Source organism: Phalacrocorax aristotelis, chromosome 6 (genome assembly GCF_949628215.1).
Source record: "Phalacrocorax aristotelis chromosome 6, bGulAri2.1, whole genome shotgun sequence".
NCBI lineage: Eukaryota > Metazoa > Chordata > Aves > Suliformes > Phalacrocoracidae > Phalacrocorax > Phalacrocorax aristotelis.
The window spans coordinates 12687095-12709486 of NC_134281.1; the positions used below are offsets into that span (position 1 = coordinate 12687095).

The window sequence follows — 22392 nt, forward strand, 5'->3', positions numbered from 1 at the left end:
CTTCAGAGCTAAGGGAGCACCTCTGGGAACTAAAACCAAAACACATTCCTATTTTTATTCTTACAGGAAGGTTTTGATTTGGGAATGCAAAATTTTGACTTCAGCAAAGAGGCAAATCCAATCTACTTAGATTCCTATGACTGCTCATTTTTACTGCATAAAAAAAGCTGGGGATATAGACAACAGAGGCTGAATTAAAACGCTAGAGAAGAAAGGAAATCTAACAGAGCCATGTGCTTGATTTGCTTAATGCATCTTTAAGCTTTGTGAATTCAGACACAAGGTCTTCTGCTGGTGCGCTGCAAGTGAAACGAGAGGCAGGAGGTGTAACCAGCTCGCTTCATCCAGGCATTTGTTCCCAGAGCCAGCTCAGTGGCTCGATGAATTGCCAAAAAAAACCTCAAGTCTACTTGAGCATCTGCCCGGCCAAGGCTGAAGATCCCCCACATGCCATAGTGATGTGGGGAGGGAAGGGGTGGACATGTCTCGCTGCGTTCTCGCTTTGTGGTCACCCCCTCATCATGGGCCCTCTAGCATAGCCCTGCAGCGCCTCGCCATCTGCTCAGCCGGCAGCACCTGCTTCGTTTGCTGTTCTTAGAGATGGTAAAGAGACAGCAGCCCTTGTCGCCCATCACACTGCTCTGTCACACTGGCAGCTACCTCCAACGGGTTAGGTGGGACTCTGCCTCTCACCATCTTGTGGAACCACGAGGAAAACCTGTATTCCCGGGGTCATAAGGGAAAAGGGGATATCCCAACTACTTTGGATTTGGGGCACAGGACTTGAGGCCATAGTGTGGGGAATCTGGGGTGGATGGCAAATGCCAGAGACCTGGCTGAGACTGCACAGGAGAGCGGCAGTGCAAACGCGGGAGATGTACTTCCCACTGGGGGAGAGACAAGAGCACCAGTCACAGCTAAGAACATTGATCCCTGAATCTGCAGGACATGACAGGTGCCATTCTGCCCCCAAAAGTGAAACAATAACACAATGACTACGTATAAAGACCTCATTCAAGTGCTTGTTCTTCAGTGCAGCCCCAACCACTGCATTTCAGGACATGCAGGGGTTTGTGGAGAGAATGAGGGGATGCCCGAGGCATTTCAGACTTGCTTGGGAGCCTCCAGACCTCTGCCAAGGGACTGTGGGACTGAGTGGATTTGGAAGGAGCTGCCTCACCAAGTAGCAGGCCAAGTATTTTCCTACATCTCCAAAGCTGAGGTTTGTCTCCTAGACAGCTGATGGGTGTCTCTGCACTTTGTTTACACTCCAGCGGTAGCAGATTGTGACCTTTGGGCATGCTCAGGGGTAGCAGGCAGCATCCATGCCCCACTCTGGCAGGTACACTTGGCAGCACAGCACACAGGGGATTAAGCATTTTGGGGAGACAGCATTTCAAGGTGAACAGCAATATTCAGGCAGGCACAAGCAATGGCAAAAAGTAACCAGCCCTATGGAGAACAACCAGAAGAGATGATTTCTGATCTTTCCCTGGGCTTTATCCACGCACAGCACTGCTCCCCAAGCAGCTGCATTACAGAAAAGGGGAGAGCTCAGATATCAACCTGCAATACCCCAGCTGAGCCCACCTCATGCAGCTTCCATGTGGCAGACAACAGATCCCTTTGGAGTGAACGTTGTATTTTACCTCTTTTGTTTATCCTGGGGCTGTGCCAGTGAGTGGTGAGCTGGAGGAGTGATGGAGGGGAGCTGGCATCAACTCGCAAAACTCTGTAGCTCTAATATTTACAATACAAACATATGTTTCTTGTTCCAGACCCACATCCTTTGTAGCTCAGGAAATGCCCCTGTGGCCCTTCCCATCTTTGCTTCTCTTTGCATGGTGTTTTTCTCCCCAGTTATGGCTTGTTCCATCTGTTCTGCCTTGTGACAATGTCCTCTTGCAGAGGCAAGAACAGACACAGGTGACCATTTGTTCCCATCATGAGGTAAGCAGTGAGTGACTCCTGTGCAGGAGGTTATATGGACATGGGCAACAGGTTGTCTCCTAACGCAGCCCCGTGCAGTATGGTCACAGGCAGACCCACCATCACCTGCCTCCGATATTCTCCCTGCTGATGAACAAGCCAGTAATATATAACCCAGCCTATTCCTGACAGCCTACCCTCTCTCTGCAAGCCAAGCCTCGGTAAAGGCTGGCTGGCTCTGCATTTCTCTCTGCTGAGGTAGAGGTGGCATAGAGTCTGTCAGAGCCATCTATCTCAGCTCACTTGTTAGGGAAAGGGAATAATCCTCCATTCTCCAGCAGGCATGCCCCTGCCAGCTCCTCCCATTGCCTGCAGCAAAGCAGCAACCCAAAGCATCCTGGGGTGCAGCAGGACCTTCCCTCGCTTGCTTCAGAGCATTTTCACACATCATAGCAGAGCAAAGGGGCAGGATACTGCTGAGCTGACTAGCTAGGGATGGCTGAAAAAACTGCACAGGGTGCCCATCCATCTGCACCAGGACCCAACTAATGCCCTGATCCTCTACACCTTGTCCTCAAGGGACGGGCAATGGGAGCATTAGGAACAGGACCTCCAAGGGGAGCCCAAGGTCTGTAGCTGGTTGTACCCCTGCAAGGGTCCTGGAGCAAGTCCTTCCCAGATAACAGAGCCAGGCTAATGTAGCAGATCAGAAGGGCAGGATTAGAGTCATCATTGTGATCCTGCTTCCTTGAGCAGGCCAGCGGGCAGGGACATCCCTGTTCCCTGCAAAACCACCGTGTGATTTAAGAGCATCCCTCTGTGTCACCAGCTGAGCCACAATCCTCGGGCATTGGCATGGGACCTGGAAGTTCAACTGTCCATCTGAAACCACTGGATAAGTGTCTTCTCTCTCCAGCACTGCATCCTAACTCTCAGGCTCAGAAGCTGCCCCCAGGTAGCTTGGTTTTGGGCTGTACAACTCTATCCTCAAGCACAGCCACCACCTGGATGTTGTCAGCCCGGTTATCCCCCACGGCAAAGCCCCATATCCAGGCAGGTGCCATCTCTCACAAGGAGCATCACAGCACTTTGGCTGCTGTTACATGGGCAACCAAAATATGTCTGTTCTCACAGGGATGGGGAGTAAAACATGCACATGAGCCTGAAGCTCATCTGCTTCTCCATCAGAGGGCTTAAAGAAGGCTATTTAATTTCTCTTACCAGTAAAAGACTGCTGCTCTGAGTCTCTATAAGGCTCAACAGCACCCACACAACATGGTGGGCTGGAAAACACGTACCTGCTCAGTTTGGGGCTGAGCAACAGATCATTGGAAGTTTTGGCTCAGGCGGTGCAACACAGCCTTGTTTAAAGGTCCTGCTGAATCAGTCAAGTACAGGATTGTACCCAGAGACACCCCCGGTACCAGCAGCCCAGCCTGCTGGGACTGCTCCTCATGAGAAGGGAGAATGCTCCAGTCGGCGGTCCACGTGGTCCTGACTTAAAGCTGTTTCATTCAGCAGAAATTAAACCAACTGAGTGACTTGAACTTGGCTGGATCAGACAGAACCGAGTCCCAGCAGCGTGAGGATGCTTGAAAGCTTAGCTCAGGCTTTTTTTCCACCACTAAACATTTTCTACCATCCCCCTAGCCCTTTTGAAACAGCCAAACCAAATAATTAACCACTCTGCTCCCCTCACCTCCCAGCACTTACAAACTGCAGAGGGCTAAAGAGAGATGTGTTGCAAAGAGATTACCCACAAAGCTAAGGGAAAAACCACAAATAAAAGCAGCTGGGAGTCAAACCTGAGCGGGGCAAGACAGAACGTGCACATGAGGAGGTTTACACAGAGAATAGCCCATGTATAACAGGCACCACAACCTGCAGCAATGAAAGTCAAATCTCCTCCCCCATCAGTGCAGATGGATGAACCCACACATATTTGCATATGGGAGAAAGCGGTTTTGCCGCACAACAGGCACCAGGGTCACCTAGAAGTGATGTTATAGCTGCCATGAGAAAGTACCTTTTCAGGGCAAGATGAGGGATGGATGAAGGCTGCACAATGGTCCACCCTCTTCCTCTTCTCCAGTGCCTGGCTAAATCATGTCCCATCCCATGAAGCTGATGGAGGGGTCCTACCAGTCCCTATCACACAGACCCTCCACCCCTGGAAATCTCCCCCTTTTCCCCAAATGACTCTTTGGCAGTCTGGGAAGCTACTTAAGGCTGACTTCAAGCAGCTACAGATGGCTCCTGAAGGGTGATGGGGCACCCCATTCCCAGCACCCATTTTCATCCCACATCTCTGCTGATGAGGCACCCCCAGTACCTCTTTCCCAGCCACATTCCTTAGAAGAGGTACCACAGGCAGCAACCTCTGAGGTGACACTTCCTATTCTAAGGAGGCCCGGTTGTACAAACCTCCTAGACAAGAGGGAAAGGAGCATTTTTCCACCCTCCTTCCACCAAATGCGCATGCTCCACAGCTACTATCCCCTGGGACAAACCCTTCTGCAGTATTTCCATCCTCAAACCACACAGTTCCTATACACATAGAGACCTAAAGGTATTGGGGATCTGCGGACTGCACTGTTACAAGGTGTGCACGGGCTCTCCCCAATGCCCAAGATGACCTCCGAGGAGGAGGAGACGAAAGGAGGTGTCACTCCCTAAAAATAATACCCTTGTTTGCATCAATCACCATCTTGCAGCTTCTCCAGAGTCCCAGGGCTGTGTGGCACAACTGGATGGTAACAGCATCCAGGCTCCCTGGCACTAATGACAGTCTCCCTCTAGCCAAGAAACACACTCTAAGAGGGGACAATGAGTCACTGTTATACAGGCTGCACTGCCTTTAACAGGAAAAATCATTCACTCTTCTCGGGATGTGCCCTGCTGGCTGGAAGGCAGCAGTCCATGGGCAAGAGAGAGACAAGGGGGTGTGATGCCTCCAGGAAATGTTAATTCAGGGTGTGGACAAAGGTCCTAAGCTATTCTCTATGGAAAGTGATGGATGGGAAGAGCCACGCAGAGGGGTGAGTACATGTCCTGCTCTCGTTCCAGCCAGACAGGGAACGGATGAACCTGCCAGAAGCAGCAGTGGTTGCAGTGAATGTCTGGGGATGGAAATGCATGGCCTCAGGAAACTGAAGAGGGATCAAAAATCTAAGCACACATGTCTCCACCTGTGCGTGAGATCCCTGATGCCTGTACAGAGTCACCTGCTGTCTTGGGACCCTGTGCCAGGGGCTCATGGAACAGGAGTGCCTTTGGCACACAGCATCGGGGGACGGAGTGGCAACAGAGATGCATCACCTGTCTGTCTGACACTGGGGCACTTAAATCACCCACAAAGTGCACATTACTCCCAGCATGGGGCCCTCACACACAGAAAATATGAGGTTAGACAGGCCAGGAGCTCTAAGTTGTTTAAATGTACCTGCACGGTTTCCAGTCTGCTGGCAAAAGGCAGATGGATGCTCCCTGCTTCCTCAGTGTGGGGTTGCAATCCCCCTTGTTCATGATTGTCACCTACCCATAAACATTTCCATGCCTGATGACTTACGCTGGATGCAATAAAACTGCAGACAGCAGATACAGGGCATTCATTTGGCCTCCAGCACAAAGTGCCACCGGACTTCAAGTTTCTCCATTTGGATCCAGCTCAACATAGACACGCTGACTTTCATAGGAAAATGCCTCAGCCCACCCTCCCAGATGCTGTGGCAACCTTTGTAGGGCAGGCAATGACTCTGTGCCAAGAACATCAGCAGATGCCTCCTGAAGGGCTCGTGAGACAGAGGCAGCAGCCTTGCAGCTGACCTGACCCCCTTCCCAACTGCAGTCTCCTGCTGACTGTCCCCTTTGTCACCGACTTTTCAGTATCTTTTCTAGCTGAAATGTGTCCCAACCAAGAATCACACCTGAACAGGGCTTTCTGGCAGGTGACACACAGGGGTGCCACAGAAATGTGACAATAAGAGCTATTTCACATCACCACCCCGTCTTCCACTGAAAGGATCCAAAAATACCTCTCCAACAGGCAGCTGCTTCATTCTCATTCCTCAGGGTCTGCTGTTCCTTTGGCACAGACCATAGCTGGAGACAGGATTCTGGGCAAGATCAACCACTGCTGCACCACAGCCTGTGTACCCCATTCAACACCACGTGGGGCATGGGGTGGGAGGGGGACAGCGGTCCAATATTCAGAGCTATTTGGATTTTTCTGGAAACCACTAAAAAAGGGGTCTCTGCTGAAAGCGCTCCAAAGAAACATAGCAAGCACTGCTGACAATGTAACCTCCACTGTCCATTTCTATTAAACCTCTCACAGATTTAACAGGAACTGGTGCTGACTTTTCACCATCCGAGGTGTACAAGGGCTCCCACCTGCTGTAAAGCTAGTGCAACCCTGTGTGCAGCCCCCTGCCAGCACCCTTCGGAGGAGCACTTCCCAGCAGGCTGCTGGAGCACTTGCGTGTCAAAACAGACAATGGACTCGTGTGTGTTTTGCTTCTCATGCCTGAATGACAAACCCAGCCCACAGAGCTTCGTATTTGCAGTGCAAACTCAGCACTCTGCAGTTAACACTGGAACTGAGAGACAATTTAGCATTTATGTATTTCCAGCCAACTCCATCTTCCATATGCTGTACACAACTGCTCAGACAGCAGCCACATAGGCAGCTAGGAGATTTGAGGGGGTGTTGTCAGATGTATGCATTTTTTTTAAGCTGCTACAAAAAGAACATTAAACTCCTGACATGAGATTGGGTCTGAGCATCCTGCATGATTGCAGATTTCTACTGTATGTCACACACACTGAACAGGGAAATAATTATCTCTCTAACTTTATTTTTTGCCCTACCCTCCCCCCGTCCCTACAGGAGACTGCTCAGACTCCTGAAACCTGAAATCCCTGGACTGTCCAGGCTTCAGCCGGATGACTCCTGTTTAGGGAGTCCTGGACATATCCAAGCCAGTGCAGGGACTGGCAGTCACTGGTTCCAAAAGCGACTGTGATTCAGAGATCTGGCTGCTTTAAAACCACTTCAGCATTACTCTTGATGCTCAAGATCCTGGGAGGTTTACTTAGGAAGAAGTTATTGCCATTGCCATTAGGAAGATATTAAAATTACATACGGAAGCTCCTTGTTTTCTGTAAAGCCTCATGAAAGCTCTTTCCTCTCTTGACTCCTGCTTTCTCACACAGCTTACTTTGCCCTTTGTGAGGGTAATTTTTCTTCATTTCTCACTGATGGCACCTCTTGGACCATCACAGTGTCACCAGCCATACCCAGGCACAGCAATTGGCACAGCTGGTCCTTGGCCGTGTGGCTCCCTCCCACCCAGAGACAGAGACAGCTTGGGCTCTGTTTTCAAGGAAGGCTTTGTTATTCCGATTTAGTCAACTTGAGTCAAAGATCAGCCAGGGAAACTCTAATCAAGTGATGGAAAAGGGCGACAGCTATAGGATTAGCTCAAAATAAATCATGTAGAGAGGGAAAGAAAGAATCCAGATGCTTCAAACAACCTGCCAAATGCCACAGCACCATCTCTGGCGATCAGAGCAGGGCCAGAGCCAACGGCAGCTGGTCTGGACACTCTGTCCCATTCAGTGGTTCCTCCTAAACCCACATGTGCCCTTGGTGGCAGGAGGCTCTGGTCACCTGGTATCAGCCTGAGGCAGATGTCAGGAAAGCTTAATAGAAGGACCACAGGCATTTGAGGTGGTGGGATGTATTTCACTGGGGTAATGTGCCTAGCTCTCTGCTGTCACAAGAAATGCAATTGAGATCTCTATAGGAAACAGAAAATTAACAGTATCCAGCAGGAACATGGCCTCTGTGAGCAACTAAAATATCTGTGCATGAACACCACTCAACCTTCTATTTTCAAATGGTTAATTCCTCCTACAAGCCACACTAGACGCGTTCCAAGAGCAATTCCTCTTCCCCATTATGCCTGTCACTCTCCTGGCCCCGGCTGGCTGCTTGCATATATAATGCAAGCCTGAACTGCCAGCGTTTCCATTCCTTGTCAATAAACTCTTCCTTTCCAGTCTGCTGCTCAACAGGAATTGCAGCAGAAGGGCTTGCGCTGGCAGTGCCAAGGTAGAGATCCCTGCTGGGATGCACACGGGCTGATTTTCAACTGGCAAGGCTGCACCAGAGACCCACCTCCCCCCCGCACAGCTGCACTCTGCAGTGGTGTCCGTACCCCTGCAAGCTCCCATCGCTGCGGCAGGCTCAGGCAAGCCACAACTGCAGAAAGCTCTTGGGCTCAGACAGCTGCATGGAGCTACCAAGCCCTTCTGCACCAGCCTGCTGCCTCCTGGTCAGCTGCTGAGGCCACAGCAGGCCGGGGCATCAGGCTGGACTCGCTCAAAACCTCCAGGCAGTCAGGTCTGGCTCAGGCAGATGCTCTTTGTGCCCTCTGCACACAGGCTACCTACACACATATAAGAAAAAAATGACGTCTCTCTAACATTGTATGGCTCAATGATTTGCCTGCTGAATACGTTTCAACCAATCTTGTCAGCTTCGTGCATCTGGAATTGATGAAAGCCCCAACAAGCAGTTCTTGGAAAAAATGCACACTCAGCAAACCCTTCCCAACACACCACCTTGCACACAGCCACTCCCTCCCCAGCTTTGTTTCAACGCTCTTGCCCCTCTGCTCTCAGCACGGGGCCAAGCCTTTCCACATGACAGCAGGTCGTTAACCTGTGAGACTCTCTGCCACAAGATACAGAGAGCAAGAGGCTTTACAATGCATTGAAGAGATGCATGAGCTTGCAGAGGACAGGAGCTAATTACAGCCTGCTGGAGGCTAGGGAGAACCGCCTCCAGCACATAACTTCTCATCCTATAGCTCCTTGTGCCTACTTCTGCCGCATTTAGTAGTGGGCATTGCCTGAGACCACCAAAGAATCCTGTTTCCCCAGCCAGCATGTTTAACAGAGGATACGTACATCTCTAGTGTCATTGCAGCACTGAGATGCAACAGATCCAGCATCGCTGGTAGCAACTTGTCTGAGTGGTTGCTGGATTTATCTCCCTGTCATTGGCCAAGCCCTGAGAATGGCTGTTAGCAGCAGGTGCTCTGAAGACATCTCTCCTTTTTACAGGGCACGAGCAAGGTCTAATGGAGACCTCAAGGAAGAAGGGAGCCAGGAGTCTTGCATCTACACCCACCCAGCAGCAGCCGTTCATGGGCAACTGAAGCAAAACACCAGCATCAAGTCAACCTTGTTTCAGTCTCAGAGGGCCTGTGTCTGCTGATCCTATTAAGCTGAAGGGAAATCAATCTCTCTGATACTGCCAGGAGTAAACTTGGAAAAAACCCAGCTGTGAATATGCTACCTCTGCACCCTTGCCAAAAGCAATGGACTGGCTCTGCAGATGTGTGCAGGACTGAACTCGCCGCCTTCTCGTGCCATGGAGAAACATGACCGTGCAGAGACACTCCCCATGGCACAGGGAGGCCGGGCAGAGCCGCATGCTTGCAGGGCACCACACTAAGAATGGGGGTGGGGAATTGCTGAGGAGCTTCTGACCTCCAACTAGTTTGTGCTAATTTCCCAGGTCCCTGCCTTGAAGAAAGCCCTCTGGAGCAGGGGAGCCAGCCCCAGTCACACACACTCACCTGGAAGCTCCAAACAAACATCACCTTTGAAGCTCATGTCAACATTACCCATCTTCCTGCAAGGTCAGTGAAGCAATATCTGGCCAGAAAGCAGGCTTGGGTCAGTTTTCACGTTAGTGGTGAGGCTGCAAACCCTCAGGGAGAGCAGCTCTCCTGGGGAGACCACTCTGAAGGATGGCTCAAACCTGCTGTCACTGCTCCTTCCCCAGAAGGGCTGGGAGAACAGCCAGGAGATGGAGGGCTGTTCATCAAGTGACAGTTACAAAGAGAAGAATAAGCTGTGAGCATTGTTGTGACATGAGGCCAGGACTCGTGGCCTCCATGTCCCTCCATACCACAGAGGTGACATGGAGTGGGAAGGGACCCATGGGTCACAGCACGCCCTGTGTACTGCCGTGCAGGTCCAAAACATTCACCAGCACATCTTCTCCACAAACACCCACCATGCATAGAGCTGCCAGCGCATGCCACGACTAGGGACTTGCTGATCTGCCGCTTGAGCCATTGCAGAGCCAGTGACACCTTCAGAAGAGAGTTTCTGGGTAGAAAGCAGCTTCAAGTCCAGCTGGATAATGCTCCGGGGGAGTCTATGACAATTAAGTCCCATTATGAAAAAGCTGGGTCTCACCAGGACCAGGTGCTTCTGCAGGACAGCAGGTCTCAGCACCTGTGCTCAGCCACAGTTTGTTTACATGGCCACATAACAGACTTATCTGAGCATGACACCAGACTCATATCTGGGGCTGAGTGGTTTGCAGCATCTCCCATCTGTGGAAACAGCTTCACAATGTGACACACCACCATGGGGGTTCAGTGACAGCAATCATGCGGAGCAGCACTGCTGGGAACACAGAGTGCATTTTGTCTTTCATTGCCCCAGTGCATCAGGGAGGATCATTGACAAGATGGAGGGAAAGCAGGACACACTAACCGAGAGGGAGGCAAACAGGCTCGAAGGAGCCAGGCTGGACTGTCCACAAGGCTGGAAATGGCTGGTGCTTGGAGAGCTCTTGCCGCTGCCCAGGGAAGGACTGGAGACTGCACAGGGCAGTGTATGCAGCTGGGACAGCAAAAGTAGGCACACTCCGAATCCACATGCACTTAAACCCTCAAAACCAGGTCTTCGACCATTTTTAATACCAAATGGTGTGATTTTCACCTCAGCAGAGAGCTGCCAAAGGATGTGGCTTATGTGGCCAGGCTTTTCTGCGCAGGTAGATGGTGATGAGCCACCTTGTTGGTGAAGGGAGCTTAGCTTCTTTCACACTAACCTGTCCACCAGCAAGCCAGCATAAAGATGTCCCCACATCCACAGGTCCTGCCAGGCTGGGTGGGTCAGCAGGACAGCACCAGCTTCAAGACAGGTCTCTGATAACATGGCTGGGGTCCAGATCCCATGCAATGATCTTGCACAGCTATTCATAAACTTTTCATACCAAAACCCCATTTTTTAGACAGCTGCCCAGGGCGGGTCACAGCGATGCCTGGGGCTGACACTGAGATGTATTTGCCAGCTGCAGGGGAGTGTGTGTGCACAGGGCAGTGTGGTGTGTTTGCTTTTTGCAATTGCTGTCCTGTCTGCAGGGCTCAGACTACAGGTCCAACAACATCCCTGGAAAGCACATGTCAGGGCAATACTGTACTCTGTCAGATTCAGCACAGTGAGACGGTAACAGAAATTTGGGGGCTGTTAAATAGTGGAGTGGCAGTCGAGGATATTAGCTGCTGCAGGTTCATCCAGCCATGTGGTCTCCTTGGCTTGCATGGCTCCATGCAGAGGGAAACAGGCACTGGTGGCTGCTGAAACCAACTGTGCCACCTCCTGCAAAGTGTGTAGTATGCATGGTTGGTGCCACTGCAGCCCGTTTGCTGACCAGCCAGCACATCCCGTCTCCTGACAGCATGAGGCTTGCAATGCAGCTGGCACTGGGGAATACTGGGCATCACCTCTGCACAGGACCCGAGTTGCATAGAGCCACTTCTCACACTGTGTCCTTTGGCTCCCCTTCCCTTCCCTGTTCTCACGCACACTGCGTGTTCCCTCACAGCACCATGCTCTCCTTCCAACACAATAAATGAAGTATCAGCTTTGCTCCCTGGCTCATTAAAGCTACGAGAGAAACAAAATCAAACCACAGGTCCTGGTGCCACCTCCTGTAATGGGTAATCTCCTGTGAAGAACATGCAGAAAGAGGAGTTTAGCTGAGCAGTGGCCACACAGCTGCTGGGAATACAGAGCAACTCTTTCTTCCCACCTTTGCCCATGTAGGGTTTGGACTTGGACTGAGATTTTGGCTTCCCAGCAGAAGCCACAGGCAATTGGGAAATGGAGAACAGAGCAAGCCCAGGCTACAGAGGAGACGTTTGGGGGTTGATCCCTATTTATCAGGGCTCTACAACTTATTTTACTGGATAATTTACTGGAATTACATGGGGTGCAAACCTGCAGCAGAGCAAAAACTGGGCTGGTCAGATTTAACCTCAACAGCCAGCAATGAAACAAGGATCCCGGCACATGGAGATAAGCATCATGGAAGGGGGACATCCGCCCAGGGCAGCGGTGTGTAGGGTGGATTTAGCAATAGCTCCCACCATCCAGGCCCACTGGAAGGGCTTTACTGCCAAGGAGGCAGTTGGGTTTGAAGAAGGGAAAAATTAGAAGATCCATGAGAAACAGTGGAGAAATCACAGAGGACTTGTAGTTGAATATAGGCCTATCACAAAGCTGCAGATCCAGACAGGAGACAAGAGACAGGGTGTCCCAGCCACTGGTCTGAACTGGACAGCAGAGGCTGTGAATATGGGGTTCAACTCCCCACTGACACCAGGCCTTCCCTCCACTCATGGGGGAAAAAAGTACTCTCTTAGGGTAGCTCCATTTGTCTCTGTTCTCAGCATCACTGCAAGCCATGCAGTGAAGGCAGGACCTAGGCATGACAATGTTCACCCCAGGCCTTCCAGGCCACTGGAGCTACTCAGCGAGATGTTCCCTCCCTGCCAGACCACTAATAGTCATTAACTGCCTTTTAACAAGGAAAGTTTTGGGCATTTGCCCAGCTGTGTCTCAAAGCTTCAATGTGAAACATCCCTGCCTTGGTCCCACAGAGGTGTTTGGGGAGCCAAGCTCTTCTTTGGGTACTCAGCTCGGAGGGGGAGTAATGGGAGTTAAGCACCTAATGCCTTTGTAGTTTCTTGGCTTCTGATAGCAAGTCCTGAGAAAGACAGCTGTGTTTGCACTGTGATTAAGATGGAGGGTTTGTCATGCTCTCCATTCAGACGCTTGCGGGAAGCAAGGACCAAGAAAGAAAATCTAGCACGTAATAAATAAATCCCAGCACCCCCAGGAGTGCACCGGCCACTGCATGAGCTCTTGTCTCCCAGCCTCAGACCTGACTGATGATCACAGAAAGCCCTTCCTGCACGAACACAAGCAAATGTCCAATTGCTCCCAGAAGATGTTTTTGTAGAGTCCTTTTCCCAGGATAAATAGGAGCACTGGTGTTTTGGGAGTGGGGACAAAGCAGAAAGTGCAGGTGCAATATTCTGTCAGAAAGAAACAGCTGGGCTGGAATGCCAGAGGGATGCGGGGCCAGCAAAGGCTGGCTCAACCTGGCAGAGCCACCGAAATGTGAAATCTCTCCTGCATGCACAGAGTTAACTCCTGGCATGCTAAGTCCCCTCCTTCCCCTTCCCAAGCCTCTTACAAGTATCAGAGATCCTCAGGAAACCGTAGAAAGCCAAGAAAGACTAGAGAAAGCATTCCTCATAAAAAGCCTGGCCCTTTGGAGCAGATGGGCTTCATTACTGACCTGCTCTCAGCATTGGACTGGGCAGATTTTTCTACCACGACAGGTCACGGCTACAGCATTTTGTGTCTTCTTCAAACCAGCCAGATCTGAGGTCTTTTCAGCCCATGTTGCCCAATGCCTCGGCCGACAAACGTCATTGTACTTTGAACAGTGGCTCCCCGCAGGGCAGCGGCTGCATCCTGGGTGTCACAGCACTGTGACTGGGAATCCGAGCCAGGCAAAACTGCCCCACGACAAAAGCAAACAAACCAAAACAAAACAGAAAAACCAACACCATCTCAGAAGGCATCTTAGATTTCACATCCCTGCCCGCACTTGCAGTGCTAGCCAGGGCAAAGGCAGCATATCCCTCATTTTCTGGAATGCTGAGGACACGGGTAAGCCAGCTGCAAACATGACCCAGTCTCAGAAAGCCTTCGCTGGCCGAACCACACTCACATTCCAAGGCAGTGCCTGAATTTCAGCCTGAAAATACCTTTAAACAATGGGAAGGAACTGAGGTCTAAAATAGGCTCTTTCCTGTTCTGGAAAAAAAAAATCTCTGGTTTATAAACATCTGCTATATCTAAGTGTGTATGTTGCACCATTCAGGTGAGGTCTAGGCACATTTGTTGGTTCAGGACCTAGTGCTCTGCAGGACCTTTGTCAAATCACTTGTAATCTCTACCACTCTATAATCTCTATAATAATTTGTTCCCCCCTGAAGGGACAAATCTTTAGGCACGGGTCAGAGCTGACTGACAGTTCGCAAGAGCAACTACTGACTTTGGATGCATAGCTCAGATAACTTGAAAGGCCAGATTTGCAAAGATCATAGCAAGAGTCTCTCCAGGACCTGCGGGTGCTGAGAGATGCTGGTCTGGGCAACAAAAACCATCCCAAAGCTGGCAGAGAGTGGTGGCAATGAGTATCTTCTGTATCCTCCTTGGCACATCAGAGGGCTGCTAACCACACCAGAAGGATAAGGCCTGTGATAGGTGCTACATTCCAGTGGTGTGGCTTCTGGCATTTCTGCTTATCCTCCTGTAACACCTCAGTCCTCCTCTCTTGGGCTAGTGAAGTGGTACCTCCACTCCAGGAGTAGCTGGAGGAGGCTTTGCTCTACCAGTGCCCGGAGGAGATCCAACTGGTTTATGCAGCCGGTAAGGATGGAGAGGGACATTGCTGCTTCCCTGCTCACAAACCTTCATGGAGTGCCATCACAACCTTGGTGCTATTAACGATCCTGGCTCTGGTTATCTCTCATTGTTACAGAGTCAGATCAAAGGCTGAGTACATTTAACCTGCCAAGCCCCATGGGAATCCAACAACTCATGCTGATAGCAGGCCGTGAAAGAACATGGGGAGGGCAGAAGCAAAGGGTAAGAAAGTGCTGCTAAAAAGACCTAGGAAGCAACTACTGGATGCTGAAGGCAGACAGAACCAGAGCAGAAATAAAGCAGCAAGTTGAAATTAGAGGGTTTTTTCCTTCTTTCTTATTGGAGAAGGTGATTCAGTGCTGGAACTAACCAGAAACATGGAGCAGTCCCTGTCCTGCTGGCTGCCTCTGCGCAAGGTCTGCCTTTGTCCACACCAGTCACCTCCAGCACGCACAAGTCACTGGACTGGGCACAGGAAGGATGGGCAAGAACAGAATAGCCCAGCTCTTACACAAGGGTCTCTTGGGATCAGACTAAATGATCTCACCCTCCCTTCTTGCCTCAGGCTCCCAAAGGTGCCTCTTCCTCCAAACACTTCTGCGATTCAAGGGGATGTTTTCTCAAATAACACTCGTCAGAGATAGAAGTCTTGAGAGGGGGAAGGTTGTGTAAAATGCTTCATATAGCACCCAATGACCTCTTATTAGGAAATACGTTATTTCAGGATGGAGGAGCTGCTTATTAACTGTTTAGGAGAATGCAAGTTCAGACACGCAACCCTCTGGCCCCTCACTAGCGGCCTGAAAACTGCCAGCTCTCTGGATGTCAGTACATTTTGCCTGCTCACAGTTTTCCCAAAAGACCTACCATTGGGGTGGCCCCACAGCACTTCTAATTAAGGTCTGCAGAAACCACAGACGCAGATTAATACAGGGCCTTACCACCTGCCACTCACCTCCCTCTGCCTCCTTCAGATGTTCTCCCTTCTCTCTGCCCCACATCTGTACCAGCATAGTTATCCCCAGCTCACCTACTGTTGCTAAAATCAGTGCAGTTCCCCTGAGAAAAGCAGTGACCAAAGCTTTGATGTAGATGAGGATCAGCAGCCTCCAGCATTTACCGCTGTGCCAGTCTAGACACATTACGACTGGATTTAGATTAAAAAACGGTCTGAAAGCCCCACTGCCTATTCCCTTCCCACCTTCTGCGTGCAGAAAATGTATGGTGTGCAGAAGTCAGCATAGCCACCACTAGCGATGTGCCATCCCTGGAGGAGACAGTAGTGGAAGATCAACTCAGAAGATGGATGACAACCATGCTGAGGCCAGGCAGGATCTCCTGAATGGCTGTGGGTTGCTACCAGTACAACCAAGTCCCCCTGATGGACCATGTAACTGTCGGCACCAAGCTGAGATCACGTGAGGTTTGCCCAGGAGCTGAGCGTACCTGCCCACATCACCAGTCTGGATGCAGGAGGGCCTGGAGATGCTGAAAGATGACTGCTCCAGCCAAACCCCATAACTACCCACTATGGCAGCCATTGTAAACTCCACCTGATGGTGTGCTGGGCACCACTTTAGTACCTTCCTGCGATGCAGATATTCTGCCCCAGGCCACAAGTCTGTGAGCCTGGAGTGAGACAGCTGAAGGACAACAGGACAGACAGGTCATCACTGGCTTGAAGTAGGCAAGGGACAGAGTCCATGGGTGCAGCTGCACCCCACGGCCAGGGGAGAACAAGGACTACAGCCTTCCATGGCTGCTCAGTGGTGCAGCCAGGGGCAAGGAAAGCCAACATAATATAAGCGGGATATGAAGTCAGTGCATGCTCAAGCACACAAACCCACATGGGGATGTTCTCCCTAGGGAGCACTGAGACTGGCCTCACCTCTCCTCAGCGCCATTGAGGTTGGCAAACACACCTGAGCCCATTTCTGCCTCCAGGTCATACAACGGGGGATTCTGCCACTAAATTCAGTACAAACAAATTCAGCCCAGCACCAAAATAACCAACCCAGCAGCATTTAGGAGCAGAGTTATTTCAGCCTATGCTGGTGTGTGGGTGTTCCTAGGGCAGAACAAGAAAGCCTTATTTCAGCACAGCCACGGAGTTCAGAGCAAACCACTCCAGCGCACAACTGCCCGGATGCAGTTAAAAGTGGGAAATGCAAACGGAGGAGTTAATTCCTGCACCCCGAGATGAGTGAGCCCTTAGCACTCTCAAGCTTAAAGGTTTCTAGTTACATCATCTTTTCTCCCATCTTGTGTTCCTTGTCCCAGACACAGGATGGTTCAATCTCTATGTGCTATTAGTAAGGATTAATTCAGCATGTTGCACGTAATGGACTGTGGGTGGCCCAGGAAAGGCGACCTGCTGAATCCTGCTAAAGATGGAGAAAAGGATCTGACTGCTCCCAGGGGAAACTCATAGCACTGCTGCTTTTTCTAGCATTTTTTCTTCATTATTATACAGAAACCAAATGACACCAGAAAACTAGAACTCCAAATAACCACAAGGCAACTGTCACTTTAAAGATGACATTTTGTCTGAAAATTGTTTACCTCTTATTGTAACTAGTAACTTCTAAAATTCAGGTAATTGACCTCTGTTTGCCTTTCTTTGGGATAAAAAAAAAAGCAATTTTTAGCTTGCTTCTTTTCTGTATACAGCAATGACCTTTCCTCTGCTAGTGCAAGTTTTTTACAGAACTAAAGAGGAAAGGAAATACTGTAAACTGAAAAATAATAAGGGAAAGAAATGGCACAAAAATGAAGGCTGGACCCAGGGAGACAACTATGTGGCTAGAAAATAACTGGATTTTAGAGGATGTGAATATCACTTTAATACACCTCTTTCATGAACCTTAAGGGGCAAATCCGCAGAGGGTGTTCACCGAGGCAAATGGGCTTCCACTGAGTGGCAAAACACCACTTGTTTCCACCAGGTCAGGATCCCTACCCCAGACCTATCCCATCTACAGGACCTTTCAAAAAAAAACCATACTTGCTCCATATCAAGGCAACAGATCCTTGCCAGATGCAAAGGGTGTTGCATTTCCCAAGCCTCAGCTGGCCAGCGCCTCTCAAGGGAGCGTTCCAGATCCTGAAATCCCCCAAACCCTTTGTGAGATGGCGTCACCATTACCATCACCTGGTTTCCTCTGACCTGGTGGGAACTCTGTGTGAAACTGTGTTGAGATCATGCAAGGGATTAAAGTCAAGTAAGCACAGAAAGTTCTGCTGACTCAGACACGCAGAAGTCTCCTTCTGAAAACCAGAGTCCTGAAAAGAGCCATGTTTTCCAGTCAAATACTAGAAAGTGAATCCAGTGTAAAGCGTTACCGTCTCTCTGTTAGGAGCCCTGGAGACTAGCGCCGATTCAGCGCTGCACTTTTTACTGAACAGTCCCAATACTGACATAAGATGCATATATCGTTTCTTTAAAAAAAAGTAACTAAGGAATACAATACTGACTCTGGTCTTCTGGGATTACAGAATTAATTTGACAAACTTTACATGTTCTTCTAGAAGTCCCAAATGCTTACTGAAACCTAACTCCTCTTCAATCTTATTCAGCCAACAAGTTAAGCCTTTTTTTTATTTTTAGGAAAAAACACATTAAAGTGATGGAGCAGCCCCTATAAAAGGAAAATTGCATTTCATTTAGTCTACACTGATAAAATTCCACTAACGTTTCAGTCAAATTGGTCTTCTGAATTTTAAGACGTAACTTTAAAGGCCTCATTGATGGATTGCTGCTGTAATCAGAAAACATTAGTGCATTGTTAAAACTACAGGAATTACCAAATAACGTCTCTTAGGAAAGCGGAGATAATTTCCCCAAAAGAGCAGAAATCAGGCAGGGAAATAAATAACCCCTCCAGTAGAAAACTGATTATATTTTAGTTCTGTTATTACTGAATTGTGTCCCAACGTGGAAGATATTTCTGTGAACACACACTAAAGAAGTCCCTTGAGCAATTCAACCGGATTCCCCGGGGCTTTTAGCGACCGTGCGTGTGAAACAGGCGCTTGTGGACCAGAGCAGCTCCTCTGCCTGTCCCAGCCCCAGCGCAGCCTCAGAGGGACCGCACGAAGCCGGACGCAATTTCTCGCCCTGCTGTCACCGAACGCAGGGGCACCGAGCGGGACGCTCGCCCAAAAGAAGCTTGCTTTAAAAAAATGAAACACGAATTTCACTGCAGGACAGCAGCGCTGCGGTGGTTAAGTCGGTCACACGCTGCAAGCAAACGCAAGAGCGAACTTCAGCCGTCCCAGCCGAGAACGGGCAACCTCCGGGCGAGCTCACCGGCTGCCCCGAACTTAAACTGCCGCGTGAAGCGGCCCCTCCGGGCCGGACCGGCCCCCACCGACACCGAAGCGATTTTAGGAGCCAGCGAGGGGCTGACCGCCGGTGCCCCGACCCCGCCGTCCGCCCCACGGCCGGCCGGGGGTCCTGCCGGGAGTGGGCACCCCTCGCCGAGGCGGGGAGCCGGGGGGCGCGGCGGACCCACCTGGGTTGAGGCTGCTCTGGAAGTAGAAGACGAGGAGCAGGAACGAGCCGAGGCAGGCGGCCAGCACCAGCCGCGGCGCCCGGCTCCGCCGCATCCTCCGCCGCGGCTCGGCGGCGCAGCCCAGCGCCCCGCGGCCAGGGCCCGCCGACCCCGCACCGCCCCGCGCCCCGCCCCGCCTCGCCTCGCCCCGCCGCCGGCAGGAAGTGACACCGGAGCGGCTCGGCCGCGGGAAGGGGAACTTGGCCCCCCGGGTGCCCCACAGCGACCGGCGGTCGCGGCGGGGATCGCTCCGACCAGCCCCGCCGGGCGGCGGGAGGGGGCCCCGCGGGGGGCCGGGGGTCCTCGCCCGGTGCTGCGTCCGCTGCCCGCCAGCGCTCGGGAGCAGCCCCTTCCCTACCCAGCGCCCGCGACGGCTTTGCAGCTCCTCGCAGGGGAAGAGGGAGTTGTTGATGTGCTGGCAGGGCGCGGGGTTTCCTGATGACTTTTCTCAGCACGATCAGTACTTCGTAAGCATCACAAAGTTTCGTGGCCTTAAAATATACCCCTTCGTCCTTTTTTTTTTTTTTTTGGGGGGAGTGGGGGGGCTAACCCCATGGCCCTGCAGACTGTTACTGCTTTCAGTTATGCTTCTGACTAACTTGGACTCAAGCAATAAAGTTACATAGAAGGAGGACATATAATTTTCTACTGATCTCTGCATGTTTCTGGAAAGCAAGAGCGCAAAGCTCTCTTACCACGTCTTCTAATCTCCAGGTTCTGTAATTGCAGGCAAAACGAGCTCTGAGTTTCTGTTGCCCCGGTTTTGAAATAGCAGTGATGTTGCTGACCTACCTCTGTAAAACACTCAAGATCTACTCAAAGGCCACTTGCCAGATTAGAAAGTCAGGCTGAGAGCTGGATTCCCACTGACAACAGGCAATCGCCCCTTCTGTCTTCATCCCTGAAATACTTCTCTTTAAGAAAAAGAAGGCAGCTCAGGGAGGAGCCACTGAGAATGACAAAGCAAGCCCGGGCGTGTGCACGTGCTGGGCTTCATTCTGCCCTGGTTTAGGGCAGAGTAAACCAGAAGGAATTCATTGCAGTGAAGGAAGCTGGAACGAAGTAAGAACCCGAGCGGTGCCTTGCAAGCCAAGCTGAGCTATCACCATGCCATTACACAGCTCTTCAAAGTCCCAGTTGGATGGTCTAGAGAGGGCAACAGAAATGAGACCACAATATACTTACACCTCCTTTCAAAGACACAGCAGTGTCTGCAGTAAGGAGTTAGAAAGATAACCTCCGCTCCTGAGCCCTGTGCCTGTCAGCTCCGTGCCGAGAGGGACTGTAACCCCCGCCGCCAGGAAGTGAGCAGTGCTAGGGGAGAGTGATAGCTGCTGGCTGGGAATGGCTCCGCAGATGCAGGTTGTGCTTCATTACACGTGGTGCAGCAGTTTTGGCCCCCTTGGCGAGTGTGCAAAGAGCTGGGGTCCGCCTTACTTGCAAAGATAGGCTGAGAGACCCCAGGGACAAAGGGACTGGCTGAGTCCTGGTGGGGAGGCGGACTGGTGCGTGTGAATACACTTTGATATCTGCTTACAGGCCCTTGTAATGGGGATGCACTACAAGGTGAGATCTCCCTTTACTTTTGTTTCTGAAGAGGCTTCAACAACCTCAGAGGGGAATAAAGACATAGCGCTTTTTTCAGCATTAGAGGAGACCAGAGTGGTTCTCTGGGCGTCTGCTACAGCAAAAGGGATGTCTGGCACTGCTGCCCTTGAACCTCTCAAGGGAACAGAGTGAGGTTCAGAAATTGAAGGCATATACGGCCTGTGCGGTAGCTTTTCAGGAGCTGGAAGGTGCACTCAGACAGTAGATGAGTTTTTCACTATTTGCATCTCCCAATACTGAAACACTGGAAAATCTGGACCAAGGCTCTCAGAGGACCTAAGGAAAATAATCACCCCTTTAGCCCAGCTTCCCTGGGTTCAGCAGAAGTAAAAACAATGCCAAGTAACCAAACTTCACCCATAGTTGGGCATTCCATTAAAAGAAAATGCAATAAAACATCCCAGTTGACACTCAGACACTGACCTGTTGAGTCATGCTGAGTGATGTTGGTATTTCACACCCACAGGGGAGGGCCAGGGCCATCTGTGATCACATCAGATATGCAAGGCTGGTCTTCCAACAGTCCGAGGTAAATGTGCTGTTCAGATCTGTGGGGCTAGATGAGGTAAGGGGAAGCACACCATGAAGATTTTATAGGAATCCTTCCTGCACTCAGTTGCAAATATGATCAGCTCCAATGCTAAAACATGCTTTTTAGGAGAAGAAACACATCTTCAAGGGGGATGAGGCACATTATGGCAAGAGCTGTTGGTTAGCAATGACACCAGCTGCTGGGAGGTCAGGGCTTTGCTGTTCACTATTTCTGTGTGTCTGAAAATCTCCCTGGCCCCACATGCTGATGTCTCATACGATCTCCTTTCCCCTGCAGCCCCACCATACAGAAAAGAAAAAGCAACCCCAGCCCGTAAGGCAGAGGAAGGTGGCTCGTGCTTCACTCCAGAAGCATACAAAGGCTCAAGCTCTCAGACTCCCAAATTATTATCCCAAGCCTATTTCTAAGGGAATCATCAGATCCAGTTTGCACTGGAGAAGCCCCCTCTCTCCCTCCCCAAGCCCCGTGGGTGACTGGAGAATAACTGAGGCATGAAGCACACATGAAAATACAACTACTCAGCAGCACATATGAAATGAGTGTGGCAGTTTTCCGTGGGCAAGCACTGAGCCTGGCTCTCTTAATCTGCTGCTTTGCCAGGTTAATTTGAAGAACTGAGAAATGAGTATTTGCTAAAGACTGGCAATGGCCCCTTCCCTGCCCGGCTGTGAACTCCCCATGGACCGGCCACCCTGCTCCCTGTCTGCACAGAGCTTCACACCATGGGGTTCAGACTGGCTGGAGCTATTTATGACTGTAAAGGCAACATTGATAACCAAGAATAACAGTCAAAAGGTACTAATAATGCGGCATAGAGGAATATTATTTGTTACCGCTGAGGCCTGGAACCGCATCTGGCTTGGAGGTGAAGAGGGAGCGCTTTTTGCCTGCAGAAAGATGCTGTGCCTTTGGTGCAGTGCATGCTTGACTCCCTCCCTGCTCATTAGCAGTGCTCGTTACTGTCTTCTCAGCAGGTTTCCCTCAAATGCCTTGCTGTTTCCCAGGACCCTGGTGCCACTGAGTGAGATTAACCCCAAGCTTTGGTCTGATGACCATGTTGAATGGAAATTAAACATCAGCCAGTTTCAGCTGAAAGCTGAGGAATCTGTTGAACTCCTCCCCAAGTCCTGTTTTTCCAGCTACTGTGAAAAG

The 22392-nt window shown here is 50.7% G+C and overlaps 2 protein-coding genes across 4 annotated transcripts in view; both read right to left on the reverse strand.

Moving 5' to 3' along the window:
- The window catches only part of CHST13 (carbohydrate sulfotransferase 13), a 32525-nt gene extending 12543 nt beyond the window's left edge, over positions 1–19982 (reverse strand). The window contains exon 1 of one of the 3 annotated variants that reach the window (XM_075095996.1): positions 19872–19982. Coding sequence is in view for 2 of the 3 variants with exons in the window: in XM_075095997.1 (XP_074952098.1) it covers positions 19041–19134 (94 nt within the window). In the remaining variant the exon portion in view is untranslated. Of the gene's footprint in view, positions 1–13387; positions 13471–19040; positions 19214–19871 lie in introns of those variants that run through there. The other 2 variants (XM_075095997.1, XM_075095995.1) reach the window with 2 other exon arrangements.
- The window catches only part of TMEM43 (transmembrane protein 43), a 494721-nt gene that overhangs the window by 404909 nt on the left and 67420 nt on the right, over positions 1–22392 (reverse strand). The window lies entirely within an intron of this gene.